This window comes from Pristis pectinata, chromosome 28, assembly GCF_009764475.1.
Source record: "Pristis pectinata isolate sPriPec2 chromosome 28, sPriPec2.1.pri, whole genome shotgun sequence".
In the NCBI taxonomy this organism is placed as follows: Eukaryota; Metazoa; Chordata; class Chondrichthyes; order Rhinopristiformes; family Pristidae; genus Pristis; species Pristis pectinata.
Genome location: NC_067432.1, coordinates 827,693 through 845,148, shown reverse-complemented (window position 1 = coordinate 845,148; position 17,456 = coordinate 827,693). Strand labels below are relative to the sequence as shown.

General features: G+C 42.9%; 1 protein-coding gene across 2 annotated transcripts in view; it reads right to left on the bottom strand.

The window, feature by feature from the left end:
* Positions 1-1,916: 1,916 nt before the first annotated feature.
* The window catches only part of usp8 (ubiquitin specific peptidase 8), a 61,991-nt gene continuing 46,451 nt past the window's right edge, over positions 1,917-17,456 (bottom strand). For both annotated transcript variants that reach the window (XM_052040241.1, XM_052040242.1), the window contains exons 16-20: positions 15,848-16,058; positions 14,376-14,609; positions 10,403-10,545; positions 9,783-9,915; positions 1,917-4,493 (exon numbers count right to left, since the gene is read on the bottom strand). In XM_052040241.1, the coding sequence (XP_051896201.1) occupies positions 4,416-4,493; positions 9,783-9,915; positions 10,403-10,545; positions 14,376-14,609; positions 15,848-16,058 (799 nt within the window). In that variant the 3' untranslated portion in view covers positions 1,917-4,415. The remainder of the gene's footprint in view (positions 4,494-9,782; positions 9,916-10,402; positions 10,546-14,375; positions 14,610-15,847; positions 16,059-17,456) is intronic.

Sequence of the window (17,456 nt, the reverse complement as noted above, 5' to 3'; positions counted from 1 at the left end):
AAGATAAATTATGAAATTTGTTCTAATTTTGGCTAACACATGCTGTTATTTTGTTGGTTGTCTTAAGTGGAGAGTGTCTCATAAATTAAAGGAATCCCCTCTGTAAACAGTCCGTGATGTGCATTATGTGATCACTTTCACTTCTGGTATTAAATAGGCCCAGTACAACACCTGTATCTGAATTTTGGAATCCAGTTAAGAATAAGGTCCCTTAGCACAAACCCACTTGTCTGAGAAACCAGATTTTTTGGTACAATGTTCATCTACATGCTCAATGCCAACATTGGCTCGGACTCGAACAATTGGGAACGTGGCTGAAGTGGAACCTCAGTGAAGCACGTGAGACTGCAGGTAAAGTGATCAGGGGGGCCATGTGACAGTAATAAATCACATCCTCACTTGTATGTATTTCCTTATGTCTCTTTCCCAGTCACACATCAACCACAGAGAAGATCTTCCCTTGCATCCAGTTTACTCTCGAGACAATTTTTTGGACATTTACTCACCATAAAGGGGGTAACATCTGATTGGTTAACCTTCACCCAAAACTGAACAACTGCAAAGTAGTTGAAAGCTTATAATGAATAAACCCAGGGTGATCATCAGTACGTGCATTCTAGCTAACCCCCATCACAATGCACACACCAATGACCCTGACAAAAACCAAATCCACAGCCAAGATCAAACAGAATATACAGGTCTGTTAATGCATATCCAGGGTATCCATATCCATGCACACTTTTACTTGCAAAGGAGGATCATTGTTTCAGAGCATAGTTTTTACAGCATGGAAACTGTCCTTCAGCCCAACTTGTCTATGCTGACCAAGATGCCCATCTACACTAATCCCATTTGCCTGCATTTGGCCCATATCCCTCTAAGCCTTTCTTATACATATACCTGTCCAAATGTATTTTAAATGTTTTAATTGTAGCCTCAACTACTTCGTCTAGCAGCTCATTCCACATACCCACCACCCTGTGTGGAAAAACTTGCCCCTCGGGTCCCTTTTAAGACTTTCCCCTCTCACCTTAAACCTATGCCTCCTAGAGTCCCCTAACCTGGTAAAAGCACTGCGACCACCTACCCTATCCATACCTCTCATAATTTTATAAACCTTTAACCTCACCTCTCAGCATCCTTTGCTTCAGGGAAATCAGTCCCAGCCTATCCAGTCTCTCCTTATAATCCAAGCCCAGTCCCAGCAATATTCCTGTGGATCTTTTCTGCACCGTTCTAGTTTAATCACATCCTTTGTATAGTGTGGTGACCAGAACTGCACACAGTGCTCCACAGAATATCAACCCATAATCTGTACAACTGTAACATGATGTCTCAAATCCTGTACTCAATGCCTCAGCTGATGAAGGCAAGCATACCATATGCTTTCTTCACCATTGTGTGTTGCCGTTTAACTTCCCAAAATGCATCACTTTGCTTCATTTGAGTTAAATTCCATCAGCCAACCTCCCAACTCCATCTAGGTCCTAGTGTAATGTCCGACAACCTTCTATCCACTAGAACACCAACTTTGGTGTCAAAGTTAATTATCATGCTAAATCTTTTATATGATGAATAATGAAGGACCCAGCACCGATTCCTGTGACAGTACACTGGTCACAGGCCTCCAATATGAAAATCCCTCCACTACCACCCTCTGCCTCCTACCACCACCAATTTGCTATCTCACCCTGGATCCCAGGTATTCTAACTTTCTGGACTGGCCAACCATGCGAGACCTTGTCAAAGGCCTTGCTAAAGTCCATGTAGACAAAAGCCACCACCTTTGCCCTCATCAATCTTTTTGGTCACCTCCTCAAAAAACTCAAAATATATTTGGAGCATAGGTTTAAGGTGGAATAGCAAGGTGCTTAACAAAAATGACATAGGAAAACAAACCAAAAGCTGAGCAAATGATCAGTTGAATCGGCATGTTTAATATTGAGAAAATACAGAAAAGTGCTAACGAAACATCTCATCTCAGGAACAAAACTTCCAAGCTGAAGTATTAAAATAACAAATTTTAAAGGCTTGTAATATGAGAGATGCTGCAGAAATAGGTGGATGAGATGAAGTGTCTTATAGCCCACACAAGTCCTGTTCCCACCCATTAACAAAATCTTAAAATCACACTGAAAGATAATCTTCAACAATATGAAAGTTTAATAATTTCAAAAAAAAGGAGTGTCAATATTTTAGTAATCCAAATGAAATATTTAGTGTTGCTGCAGCTCTAAGTTTACACTGGGCTACAGATTTATTAAGAGGTCAAGCAAGGAGAGCAAATTGTAAAATCCTCTAAATAAAACTTGGACCTAGGCTGGCAGCTCCGCTCCTTGATGTGATTTAAGACCACTATGTGTTGGTGTGGATGGGGTGAATTCCAGCATGAGATGAGACATCAGTGAGAAACTTAATTTGAGTGCTTATTTGTCTGCTACTACAAAGAGTCAATGCAAATCCTTTTGAGAAAAATCAATTCTGTAGAACATGTGCTGGTAATTCTAGACTGTTATCCATCACCTAGTCTTTAGATTATAACCTCCATTTGGGAGGAGTGTTTTCAGATTAAATGCTTGGATTGCTGTCTGTTTAACATTGCTTTCTGTGCAGCTTGTAGAATAACACTCGGAGTGGGATAAGTTGCTTTGTCATTGATAACATTTGGATAAGCAAACAGTCAATCTCCTGACATTGAGAAATAACTTCAACAAACTGCAGTGCAAGACTTCCACTGAAAGAAAAACGGGGGAATACAACAGCAAGATCATCTCAGTCAAAGCCAAAAGTAATTCTACATAATCACTTACTGTGACCTCAGGGATGTAATAAAAGCCCAAGGGAGGGAGAGGTGGTATACCACGGGAAGTGATCATCTCTCACACGTTCCTCAATACGATCACAGTCAGTTACTCCACTGCTCTGGAACCCCCAATACCCACTGCTCAATAATTGATCAATTTTATTTTTACTTTTTTCAAATAGTAAAAATTACTATTTGAAAAATACTGATTTCAAGAGTAATTTGAAATTCTGTACAACCCTGGCAGGATCTGGCTGTAACATGGACCACTTTCTTGAGCCTCCCCCACAAGAGGAAATTTTTTTACCTTTCTCCCCCATCCTTTGAAGCAGATCTGGTTTCTCCTGTTCTTACAACAGTGGTCTTGTAACCCTCGGTAACTGGGAGGGAACCATAATGTCAGGGTCTGGAGGTGGTGTGGGGAGTGGGGAAGGATAGTGGTTAGCTCCACATCCTTTGTACACATTAAACAGCTGTTAAATTACTCCTTCACTTTAAAACTTCATGGAACACAGGACTGGACTGTGCAAACTCTTCAGCTCGTTTCCCTCTGGTGAATCCACACCATACCCCCTCTGGTGCTTTGAGAAGTGAATCCAATGCTATGGATGGGGTTTGAGCTGTAATATCACTTCCATCCCTTCTAACCCAAGACCAACATTCCATTACACACAATTTTCTTTGCCTTCCTCACTGCAGATAAACTTGGCCACACTGGTACATCAGTAAAGATTTAAGCAATTACATTGGATCATGTCAGCACCAGTGTGGAAACTGTCCCCTAATAAACAGAACGGTCACTCATTAGCAAGTCAGACAGGTAATTTGAATTAACAGTTCAGTATATTTTACACGCAGAGCTTTTGCAAAAATTTGAAAATAATTTGCAATACAACTTTTGGATAAGATCAGGTGCAGCACAGTTACATCTTCAATTAAGCACTTCCTCTGGTTTTAGGTAGAAATATAGGCAACATTACTTCAAAAAAAAAGTATTACTTTTTAAAAGTATTTATAGCTTATATACACACAGACATTTTGTGCAGTCTGCAGTTATTATGTACAGATATAATCCCACCAGTTTACAGCACTCCCCAGTTATTTTCCACAGTACAGAAAGATTGACTATAAACTGATATAGAAAGGCCAATACAACAGGAAGTTATTGGAGGGAATCAGACGTACTTCTGTCTTGTGTAGCAGCAAAGATAATCTGATGGGCAATGAAACTCCCGGCTTGTGAAAACTATTGCAAACTACAAACTCTGCTCAGTGAACAGGATTTGACATTCTTGTAATCATTCTAATAGAGATTTTAAATTCTGTTACATAACTAAAGTTTGCCTCTCTAGGATGCAGATACTCCAAGTACAATGGACAGTCATCCAGTTAAGCTCTCATCGTCAAAGTGTTTTGCTCCAGCGTTATATACTGTTAGTCTTTCTAATCACATGCCCAACGCAGGCAGGTATAACACTAACAGAGTACAGTGGAGCACGGAATGCTGCTATGTGGCTAAGTCAGCTACACAGAGCTCCAACGAGCTGTAGAAGAGAATTAGGCAGCTGATGACCTCACCGAGGAAGCAGATATCTCCGAAACATCATGGTCATCAAACTTGAACAGCGCTGCTCACTGCATTCTTGCAGTATGCTGTGTAGTGTCCTCCATCCAGTCCTCCATAATGGTTCTATCCAAATTAAAAACATTAAACCACTCTGATTAGGATCAATCAATTCAAATGATGTCACTCAGTTACAGAGGAAAATATTTTCAGAACTTAACAAAATTTGATGCTGGGAGAAACTGTTGACTTGCAGGTTGGCTTGAAAAAGCTACGAGCAGGGCAAAGCCAGGAGAGGACAGCTGTAAATTACACAGCCCCAGCCACAACCATCCAGCTGTAATAACTGGAGGTTTCGCCCCTGGCCTGAGAGCATATTGTCCATCCCTTGCTGTGTCACAAGGGAGCTGTAATCAGGTGTTGACTTCAGGGGTGAAATGGAGTCAGTAATCAGAAATTTTAGATCACTGAAGTGGAGAGTGGGTGATGTTTATGCACAACGTTTCCATCCTGAACACTGATTATATACTGTAATAGATTAAAACAGGAAATGCTTGAAACACAGAGTAGGTGAGGCAACACCTGGAAAGAGAAACAGTTAATGTTTCAGGTTGTAGACCATTTATTTGACGGATGCTGCCTGACCTGAGCAGTTTCAACATTTTCTCTCAGATTTCCAGCTTCTGCAGCTTTTTTGATTTTTCCTTTACCAATTACAAACTATCTCCTTACCCGTAGCAAAACTTGGGAAAATATAAGAATGTTAGTTTGAGCATAGGAGTTTCCCTGCAATGCAAGAGAAAACACTGAAGAAACAGAGCACAGTAATAACACATGGAAACAGGCCCTTCGACCCAACTGGTTCATGCTGACCAAGATGGCCATATAAGCCCATTCCAGTTGCTCATGTTTGGCCCATATCCCTTTAAATCTTTCCTATCCACGTACCTGTACAATGTCTTTTCAATGTTGTAATTGTACCCGACTCTACCACTTCCTTTGGCAGTTCGTTCCATATATTCACCACCCTCTGGGTGAAGAAGTTGTCTCTCCTGTCCCTATTAAATCTTTTCCCTCTCACCTTAAACCTACCCTCATTTTCATTCTCTTTCCCTGGGAAAAAGGCTGTGCGCATTCACCCTATCTACGACCCTCATGATTTTATACACCTCTATAAGAATCACCCCTCAGTCTCCTTTGCTCCAAGGAATAAAGTCCTAGCCTGTCCAAGCTCTCAAAAGGGTTGGCATGGATGTGATGAGATGAAGGGCCTGTCTCTGTGCTGCATGCCTCTCTCTCATTTCAGATTTGTGCCCTGTAGATGGTGGAGAGTTTTGAGGTGTCGGCATTTAGTGACTGCACAGTGGCGCAGCAAATAGAGCTGCCTTCTCCAGTGACCCAGGGTTCAATCCTGACCCCTGGCACTGTGTGGAGTTTGCATATTCTCACTGTGACTACATGGGTTTCCTCTGGGTGCTCCAGTTTCCTCCTACATCCTGGAGATGTTTAAATTGGCAGGTTAAATACCTCTGTAAATTGCTCCTAGTGTGTAGGTGAGTGGTAGAATCTGTGAGGAGTTGATGGAAATGTGGAGATGTAGATGGGTGGCTGGTGGTCAGCACAGACTCTATGTGGGCCAAAGGGCTGGTTATCTTGCTGTATGGCTGTCTGCAACAGGAAGCACGAGAGACCAAAGGTTACGGGAAAATAAGTGGGGAATGGGACATGCAAGTGCTCCGAGAACCAGCATAGACTCCATGGGCTGAATGGCCTCCAGAGCTGACCTTCTGGCTACAATATTTATATGGTTGGCCCAGAGGAGTTTTAGATGTGAGGAACTGTTGAACATCAAGTGTAAGTGGTTAGACTCTCTCTTGTTGGAGATGGTCATTGTTTGGCATTTCTGTGGCACATGTTAGGTGCCGCGATCAGCATATCCCTGAAAATAGTCGAGGTACTGCTGCATAGGCCGAAGATTTGGAAACTGTACAACATTCAGTACTGTCAGCAAACATCCTGCTTGTGATCTTATGCTGAAAGAGCAGAAGATGGCTGGGCCTAGAACACTGCTCTAAGGAACTCCTGGCTGGAGATGGGATGACTGACTTCCTTTGGGTAAATCACTGGAGTTTTCTCTCTTTGTTGCCAAGTGAGTTCAATTTCAAGAGGGGGTCATGATGCCCCCTCAAGTAAATGCTGCCCTGATGTCAGTACCAACTTCAGAGGTAGAAATGGCCGTTAGTAGAGTGATGATCTCCCCCGTGCAATGTGGGAGATCAGGGAGTAGTCTAGTGGTGCTGACAATTATGTTTGCAGGAAGTGTACCCAGCTGCAGCTCCTCTCAGACTGCATGGGTCAGTTGCAGTGGCAGATGGACTCACTGAGGAGCAGACAGAGTGTTATGAACAGGAGTTTCAGGGAGGTGGTCACACCAAAGGTTCAGTCAGGTAGATGGGTGACCACCAGGAAGGGCAGGCAGGTAGTGGAGGGGTCCCCTGTGGCTGTCCCCCTCTCTAAAGGGTATACGTCTTGGACACTGTTGGGTGGGGGGGTTGCAGGAGAGAGAAAGAGATGGCCTCTCAGGGGAAAGAGTACCAGCCGGATCAGTGCTACCAGGATGGATTCTGTTGTACAGTTGGGAGGGTTGAAGTGTAGACAAGTGGTAATGATAGGGGTCTCTTTAGTCAGGGACACAGACGGGCATTTTTGTGGCCACAAGTAAGACTCCAGAATGCTGTGTTACTTCCCTGGTTCCAGGGTCAAGGATGTCTCTGAGTGGACACAGGACATTCTGAGAGGGAAGGGTGAGCAGCCAGAGGTCCTGGTACCAATGACATAGGCAGGAAGGGAGAGGAATTCCTGCAAAGTAACTATTGGGAGTTAGGCAGAAGGTCAAAGAGCAGGACCTCTGGGGATGGCATCCATAAGACCATAAGATAAAGGAGCAGAAGTCGGCCATTCGGCCCATCGAGTCTGCTCCGCCATTCTATCACGAGCTGATCCATTCTCCCATTTAGCCCCACTCCTCTGCCTTCTCACCACAACCTTTGATGCCCTGGCTACGCAGATACCTATCAATCTCTGCCTTAAATACACCCAATGACTTTGCCTCCAAAGCCGCCTGTGGAAACAATTCCACAGATTCACCATTCTCTGGCTAAAGAAATTTCTCCGCATCTCTGTTCTGAATGGGCGTCCTTCAATCCTAAAGTCGTGCCCTCTTGTACTAGACTCCCCTACCATGGGAAACATGGGATTACTCCCTGTGCTATCTACTAGTGAGGGTTGGAATAGACCATAGGGCAGATAAATGCGTGGCTGAGGAACTGCTGCTGGCAGGAGGGCTTCATCAATTTGGACCACTGGCATCTCTTCTGGGGACAGAGATTACCTGTACAAGAGGAACCTTGTATGGTCACTGGTCCCAAGTAGCCCCTTCTCTAAATATTGCTTTAGAAAACCTTCCTGGGCACACTAAACAAATTCTGCCCCATCAAATCCCTTAGCACTAAGGCAGTCCCAGTCAATATTAGGGAAGTTAATATCACTTATTAAAACCCCGTTATTTCTACACCTGTTTGCGATTTCCCTACATATTTGACACTCTAAGTCCCACCGACTTTGGAAGGACCTGTAGTATAATCCTGTCAAAGTGATCGTAGGTTTATGAGAGGAGAAAGGTTTAAAGGGGACCCAAGAGGCAGGTTTTTCCACACAGAGGGTGGTGGGTGTATGGAACAAGCTGCCAGATGAAGTGCTAGAGGCAGGTACAACTACAGTATTTAAAAGATATAGATGAAGCAGAATCTTAAAAGATTCTGTAAGTATATTAAAAGTAAAAGGGTAGCTAGATGGAGAATATGGCCCCATAAAAATCAGTGTGGTAATCTGTGTGTGGAGCCACAGGAAGTGAGCAAGGGCTGAAATGAATACTTCCCGTCTGTATTTACCGTGGAGAGGATGTAGAAGCGAGTGAGTTCAGGGGAGGGAACAGTGATCTGGAGCATATCAACATTACAAAGGAGGTGGTGGCAGAAGTCCTGAAATACATAAATGTGGATAAATTCCCACGTCCTGACCAAGTGTAAATAGGATGTTATGGGAAGCAAGAAAGGAAGTTGCTGGAGCCCTGGCAAAGACTTTTGTTACTTTGTTGGCCACGGGTGAGGTACTGGAAGACTGGAGGAGAGCTAATGTTGCACCTTTAGTTAAGGGCAGCAGGTATAAGCCAGGGAACTACAGGCCAGTGATCCTTACGTCAGTGCCGGGAAAATTATTGAAAGAGATGCTCAGAGAGGATTTATTTGCATTTAGAAACAGAAGACTGATTGGGATAGTCAGCATAGCTTTGTGGGAAATCATGTCTCACAAATTTGATTGCTTTTACTTCAAGAGGTGACCAAGAGGATTGATAAAGGCAGGGCAGTAGACGTTGTCTACATGGACATTAGCAAGGCCTTTGACAAGTTCTCACATGGTCGGCTGGTCTGGAAGGTTGGATCGCGAGATCCAGGGTGAGGTGGAAGGAGTCAGAGGGTGGTGGTGGAGGGCTGTTTTTCAGATCGGACGCCTGTGCCCAGTGATGTGCCGCAGGATTGGTGCCGAGTTCTCTGTTGCTTATCACATATATTAATGACTTGGATAAGAATGTAGGTGGCATGATTAGTAAGCCTGCAGGTGACACCAAATTTGGTGGTGTGGTGGACCGTGAACGTTATTGATCAGCTGGGAAAAGTGACAAAGGAACGGCAGACAGAATTTAACTTGGACATGTACAAAGTGATGCATTTTGGGAAGTTAAGCCAGGGCAGGACATACACAGTGAATGGCAGAGCCCTGGGGAGTGTTGTTGAATAGTGAGACTTAGGAGTACAAGTACATAATTCCCTGAAAGTGGCAACATAGGGAGAGCGGGTGGTGAAGGCAGTGTATGGCGAAAAAGGCATATGGTATGCTTGCCTGTATTATGTGCAGTTCTGGTCGCCACGCTACAGAAGGTATGCGATTAAGCTTGAGTGGTACAGGAAAGATTCACAATGATGTTGCCTGGATTGGATGGCTTCAGTTTGCTGGCTTGGATATGCTAGATCTGTTTTCCTTGGAGCAAAGGACGCTGGGGGGTGATTATAGAGGCACATAAAATTATGAGAGGCATAGATAAAAGTTGATAGTCAGACTGTTTCCCATGACAAGGGTGTCTAAAACTAGAGGGCATAGCTTTAAGGTGAGAAGGAGGTGGTTTAAAGGGGATCTGAGAGGTAAATGTTTCACACAAGGAGTAGTTGGTATCTTAAGTGAGCTGCCAGAGGAGGTGATGTGTCAATGCTGTACAACTATGACAGCCCCTCTTACCTCTGCATTCCCACTGCATTAGAACATTAGGCTAGGAGAAGCAGCAATAAAATAACTACCTACCGACACTGCGTATAAATTGTATCTTTTCACATTGTTCTTTGGACCAATCACGTAGTTTGACAGCTCCAGATTCTCCAATGGGAAGTCAACATTTGTCTGCAGCTTTTGTTTCCATCTCCCTTCATAAGAGAATCTGTGATGAAAAGCATGGTAAGGTGAGAGCCAAGCAGAGGACAGGCAGATGAGCTGGGCTAGAGGCAGACTCAGTTCTACACCTACATTCTCACTCCTTGCAGAGTTCAGGACGAAGGCAAAGGCTGAGGGATGGACCTGAAGAGGAGGAGAATGGTTCTGCAGATTCTTTTAAATACAGATAACAGCAATCAGTGCAGCACAACTCTCCTCCTGAATTCATGCTACAGTACATTACAGTATCGTTCCATTTGTACAAGCTTCACAATTCCCCTAGCCACCAAGAATGTTATGGCAGTCTCCATTATGGTGTCAGAGCCCCTGCAACCCCTCACCACCCATATGTACATTTTTCAAAGTGGACAGTAATTGTGAGCACAACTTTGGCCAACTTATCCACATTGAGATTCGATTTGCTTGTCCAAGTGCAGCTAATACAGAACCGCCCCCTCCAAGCCAGCCGGTTGTCAAGTTATTACAGAGCCTACCGTTTCAGATGCACCAGTAGGATAGGGGGCAGCTTCCAGATCTCCAGCTTCTTTGTGGAGTCTCGGTGAGCCTTACAGTTGCTACAGTGGAAGCGATTGTTGTCTGTGAGTTTCTCTTCTTTGGAAAATGATTTGAGACAATCCTTTAAAAGAAAATGGTAATTTTAATTAAACATAAGCAACCAAATCTGCAATTAGAAGCAAGTTTTAGATTGTTGAAGATATCCACTAATGCTTGGAAGAATTAATATGGGTCTCAACAATTTGAGCCTTCAGTTGCAGGACTACAACCCACCTTCCCACTTACAAAAACAACCGTCCCCCTCTCTACAAATGCTTATTTTCTCACGTTTCTAGTTCTGATGAAGGGCCTTGACCCAAAATGTCAGCCCTGCCTCGCCCTCCATGGATGCTGCATGACCGATATCCTTCCAACATTTTCTGTTCTGGGCTTCCAGTATCAATTTTTTTCTCCAATTTGTTCTGACTGGGAACACTGCACCGTACACGTGGAGCTGCACAGCTCCATCAACAACAATTATCTTTGAAGAATACATTTGACGGAAATAAAAATGTATATTATTTAAATGGTGAGAGACTGTGTGGCTCAGAGGTGCCTATCGTACAATATTGGCAAAGGGTTAGTATTCAGATGCTGCAAGTGATTAGGAAAGCTAACAGAAAATTATCATTGTTGCTAGGGGGCAACAAGAGTAGGGAGGTTATGCTTCAGTAAATGAGACCACATCACGAGTACTGTACAGTACTGGCATCCAATTTAAAAGGATGTTAATGTGTCGGAAGCAGTTCAGACAAAATGACCTATTTAGGACAGCTTGGTCTGTAGTCCTGTTGGTGCTCTGTCAGATCCTGTTTAACATGACAGTGGTTTTTCTCGACACCATGTTCCCAGGCAGAAAGTTTCAGACCTTTACCACCTAGTTTTGAGGGAAAAGATTCTTAATTTCTCCTCCAACTCTAAAACATTTCGTTTTTATCCTTTTTGCTCAGAAACACTGGTTCTTCCTATTCATCCCTGTCTCGGCTTCTCAATCTTATACATCTTGATTAAATCTTCTCTCAGCTTCCTCAATAAAGGAAGTAACCCTAGCCTCGTAACAAATTCACAGAACATAGAACAGTACAGCACAATGCAGGTCCTTCGGCCCACAATGTTGTGCTGACCTTTAAACCTCACCTAAGACTATCTAACCCCTTCTTCCCACATATCCCTCTATCTTAAATTCCTCCATATGCCTATCTAGTAATCTCTTGAATTTGACCAACGTACCTGCCTCCACCACCACCCCAGGCAGCGCATTCCAATTCCTGGGGTTCACGAGTTAATAGCAGGACAAAGCTGCCCATGATCTCTGAAGAAGTGTAAACTTTAACAAACTATTGCTTCACAAAGGTAACAGTTTTTGGAAGAAGTCCAGTAATTATGTTCCAGCTAAGATAATATATTACTTTTCATAACCTATACCAAAAACATTACATTTGCATGTACTTTCCTAAAAACTCTTATTGCATGCATTTCCCTACAAACTCTTATTGTTACATATGCAAACTCTTCTCATTATAAATTCTTATGTCAACATTTATCATAAATTAACATTAAAACGACCTTATAAAGCTGTCACTACCAAGGCATAATTACCATGTTCCAGGTTTCTCAGCCTGTACTGAACAGCTCCAACTACCTCTGCTTCTCAACTTATATTGTTTGATTTTTAAGAATAACATTAAATGAATTGCATAAAAATGACAGTGTACAAGCTTGTTTGGCATGGGCACTGAATCATATTTGTGGCCCACTCAACTGCATTGCCAAACTCTTTCAACTGAAGTATTAGGCCAGGCATATTTTAATCACTATTATTTCTGAAGCTAATGTTTTTTTATCTTGAAAGTACTTCAACCATTTGTGTGTGTATAACAAGGTCCTCTCAGCAAGTTAATGATCAGCATGATTGAAACATACACTGCCCAGCAAGGAGTGAAGGTGCACTTTTATACCACCAGGAATTTAGCAATGATTTCGACTTCTACTAAAAGAAAATGAAGTGTACTTGCAGATGTATTATCATGAAATGGTTACAGCACAGAAGGAGTCCACTCAGACATTAAAATCTCCAACTCTGGAACCAGCTTCATCAGTTTTTACTGCCCCTCTCCAGTGCTAGCACATCCTGGTGACAGAATTGCATGTGGCACTTTATCTAAGGGTTAACAAGTGTTTTGTACATTTCTGACCTGATCTCCATGCTCTATATTCTATACTGCAGCAGATAAAACCAATACCCCATATTGCACCTAACTAACCGTTCTATTACTTTTGGGATCTGTGGACACATATTTAAAGATTTCTCTTGCTCCTCTATACTTTCCAGCTTCCTTCCATTTAATAGTGTCTTCCTTGCCCATCCCAAATGCATCATCTCATTCTTCACAGGATTGAATTCCAATTGCCTCTTTTCTTCCAATCCGAGGAGTCCTTTGATATCTTCCTGTGGTGTAAGACTTTCTTCCTAGTATTAACCACACAATCAACCTTGCATCAGCAGGAAACTTCTTAATCATGGCCTCAACATTCAAGTCCAATCATGGCTGCATAATCACATAGAAAAAGGGACCTGGAGAATCCCATCAGAACTCCTGTCTACCACTATTATCCGCAGACAGCCATAGCCAACCTTAGATCCAATCTACCATTTTTCCTGATCAATCTGCCATGTGGATCAGTGCCAAACATCTTGCTAAAATCTGAAACCAAAACAGAAGATGCTGGAAATACTCAGCAGGTTGGGCCACAGCTGAGAAGAGAAACAGGGAACGTTTCAGGTCAAAGATCCTTTGTAAAAACTGGGAAGGAGACAAAAAGAACTTAAGCGGAAGGGAGAGTGCGGGAGGGGAGAACGTTTCTGACAGGGCAAAACCAGGCTGACCAAGGTTACTGGGTCAGTGAGTGGGAGAGTTCAGAGATTCAGCATCTGCAGTTTTTTCTGACTTTCACCATCTTGCTAAAATCCATCTGGATTGACCTGCTAGCTTCTCCCTATTTACACTGACTGAGGAATATGTGGGGGTTCTTCTTGGATGCAAGAGAGCCAAGGATGGGAAAGGGAGGGAATTAAATGCACATGGTCATCGATATTTATTAATAATTGCAGTGTTCGAGTAAGGCTCTTTGGCCCACTATGTCCATGCCAACCATAAAGTATCCATCTGTTCTAATCTCACTGACCAGCAATGCTTTGGCTATTTAAGTGCTCATCTAGCTATCCTGCATGTTGTAAGAACCACGCACTCAAGGCAGTGTGTTCCAGATTCCAGTACCTTCTGGGTGAAAAGGTTCTAGTCCCATCCCATCTAAATCTCTTATCCCTTATCCTAAATCTATGCCCTCTAGTTCTAGACATCTTGGCTATGGGGCAAAATTTCCTACTATCTACCCAACCTATGCTGTTCATCATTTTGTACTGCTCCATCAGGCCCCCCTCAGCATCCTCTGCTCCAACAAAAGCAAATCCAGCCAATCAAGGGTGCCCTCATAATTGAAGCACTCCATCCTACACAACAGCCTGGTGACTGTCCTCTGCAACCTCTCCAATGCAATCGGGTTTTTCCTGTAGTGTGGCAATCAGAACTATGTACCAGCCATGGCCTAACTTCTTGCAAAGTGCAATCCCACACCTGTTCACTCAATGGAGTGGTTGAAAATAATGTCTCTCCTCTACCTACATCCAAAAAGAGTGACAGCAGACAATTCAGATGAAGGAGGCACCACCAATGAACCTGCTTATGGCCATTCTCCATCAGAGACCTGGAAAGCAAATTAAGAGCAGAAATCCTCACCGATTCCCTCTTCTCCCTCCAACCACAGCTCCCCACCCTGAATAAAACAAGTTTTGAACAGTTACAAAGCATGAACAACCACCATCTATAAAAATCAATAAGTTCATGACATTACCTGCAGAGAACATTTGCTAGAAGATGGAAGTGGCAGAGATAGGTACATAAAAGCCTCAAAAGTTCGGGACCTTTTATGACAAGTCAGGCACTGTACTGTCGATTTAAACTGGCCCTGGAACAAAGCCACAATGATGGACTTGTTGAGAAGTTTGTGCTTCTTCCAGGCCAGATCAGCTGCTCTTGAATCATCCAAGCTGTCATTATTCTCCTCTTTGTACCTCTTCCGTTCAGCCTAAAGGAAGATAAAAAAAAGGAGCAAAGTTAGTTGTCATCTTTTGGTATATGTTACCTATGAAAATAACTGGGCTGTCAGTGCAATGGGACTTTCCCAATTAAACAAATGTAACTATATTATCTGGCCTGTGTAACATATTCCTTCATTTTAGATGTCTGGTATTTAGCTTGGAGAATCACTGTGCATCAGAAATAGTAAGCTATTTAGCCTCCCAAGCCTATTCTGCCATCCAGTTAGAGTGTGACTGATCCTTGGCAATCCACTGTTTTATACTGGAACTTATAACCAGAAACCACCAATTTTTATGGGCGCAAGGTAATATTCATAGACTTACACATTCAAGCACATATTTGCAAAAAGGCACAAATCAGACAGCTCCTGGGCATGAGGCCAAACTCCAGTAAAGTACAAAAGGTCTGTTTGGCCCAGATATGATACAAAACCATCTTTGGAAATGCAAGTAATATATTGAGGCAAGAAAAACAAAAGTTGTGGCCATATTAGAAAGTTTGATGCAGTGATGAGTACTTGGTGTTTGCTGGTGTTTCTTTTCAGGGCTTCTGCTTATCTGCTACACAATAACCACTGGTCAATTTACTCATTGATAAAGAAAGGAAACACTGAGTGAATGACTGTAGCAAAATGTTGACAATTCCATCCCCCCCCACCCACGGATGCTGCTCGACCCGCTAAGTTCCTCCAGCAGACTGTTTGTAGCACTGAATGAATGAAAATGTTCTTTGTTCTTTTGAGATGTTACAGAAGACGTCAGGATATTTGAGGCTACAATACTGATCAATCAGTACCACTGCCACAGTACAGTGTAAACAAAACTGGTTTGAACCACTGGAAGTCACTCTGAAACCACAACAAAACAGGAAGAGAGAATCCTGGTGTTGGTAGGAGGCTAGAAACTCCTGAATGTAGCCTCAAACGTAAACATTGGCAGAGAAAACCCAGAACTGAGGAGAGGTCCCACTGTTGACATTATGACCATATAATGACATTTACAGCATGAGCCATTTGGCCCACAGGACGTGCCACTATCTAATCACCTAAACCCAGTATATACTCCATCTGGCCTTAACACAAACAATTCCAACTATGCAAAATTCTGCTCTGTATCAAAAACCTACACATTCTCTAAACTACCCGACAAATATCTTCATTCACTGTAACAGATCCCCACAAATATCGTGTCTCTGCTCTGCACACACAGTGCAATCACCTCTTACTTCGTTTAGATCTTCGTGAAGCCCATCCATGAGAAAAAGGAGCAGCTCCTGGGAATCCTGCTGCACATATCCTGCAAACGTGTCATTTATTTTCCCAATGCGTCCCTTGAAGTCTCGTGGACTGATACATTTATATTGCCCTGACCACAAGGTCTTCATTATTATACCAAACTCTTCAGCCACCTCACCTTTATGACCAAGAATATTTGACCTACAAGAAGAAATGTAAATCAGAATTATTCACAATACACATGAAATTCACAAACAAGGGCCCAGCAGCAATCCCTACTGTACACCACTTCCAATCAGAAAAACATCCTCCCACCACTACCCTCTACCTCCTATCACTAATCCAGTTTTGGATCCAATTAACCAGTTTACCTTGGATGCCATGTGTCTTAATCTTCTGGGCCAGACTACCATGAGGAACCTTGTTAAATGCTTTACTAATGTCCATAAAGACAACATCTACGGCTGATCAAAGCCCTGCCTTTTCAAATGTACATAAATCCTGTCCCTTAGGATTTTCTGCATTAATTTTTCTATCACTGATGTAAGGCTTACCAGCCTGTAGTTATCTGCCTTGTCCCTGGTGCCCTTCTTAAATAGAGGAGCAACATTAGCAATTCTCCAGTCTTCGGCTACCTCACCTGCAGCTGACAGAGATGTAAAAATCTCCATCAGGACCCCACCATCTCTTCCCTTGCTTCCTATAGCAACCTGGGATAGATCTCATCTGGCTTGAGGATTTATCCACTTTCATGCATCTCATAACATCTAACACCTTTTCCTTCTTAATAATCTGCTCCAGATTATCCACATACCCCTCCCTGAACTCCCCATCTTTTATGACCTTCTCCTTAGTGAATACAGTTAAGTATTAGATTAGGACCTTACTCACAATCATCTGGCCCAAAATATAGATTACCCCTTTGATTCGTAATGGGATCCACTTTTTCTCTGGCTACCTTCTTGCTCCTAATATTATAAAATGTTGAAGGATTCTCCTTAATCTTACTTGCCAAGGATATTTCATGGCCCCTTTTTGCCCTCCCAATTCGTTCTCTCCTACAATTCTCCCTCGATCTCAGTTGCCTTTACCTGCCGTACACTTCTTTCTTTTCCTCATCAACCTTCAATAAAAGTAGTAAGGTAGATGGATCAGGCTATAAAAGTAGTAAGGTAGATGGACTGAAGTGTGTTTACTTAAATGCAAGAAGTGTCAGGAATAAGGGGGATGAACTGAGGGCTTGGATAAGTATGGGGGACTATGATATCGTGGCTATTACTGAGACGTGGCTGACGTCAGGAGAGGAGTGGATATTGAATATTCCTGGTTTTCGGTGTTTTAAGAGGGATAGGGAAGGGAGGAGAAGAGGGGGAGGGGTGGCGATACTGGTCAGGGACACCGTTACGGCTGTGGAAAAGATGGATGTTGTAGAAGGATCATCTCTAGAGTCCGTATGGGTGGAATTAAGGAACAAGAAAGGAACAGTTACTCTACTAGGAGTATTCTATAGGCCCCCCGGTAGCAGTAAGAGATATAGAGGAGCAGATTGGCAGGCAGTGTTTGGAGAGAAGCAAAAATAACAGGGTTGTTATAATGGGA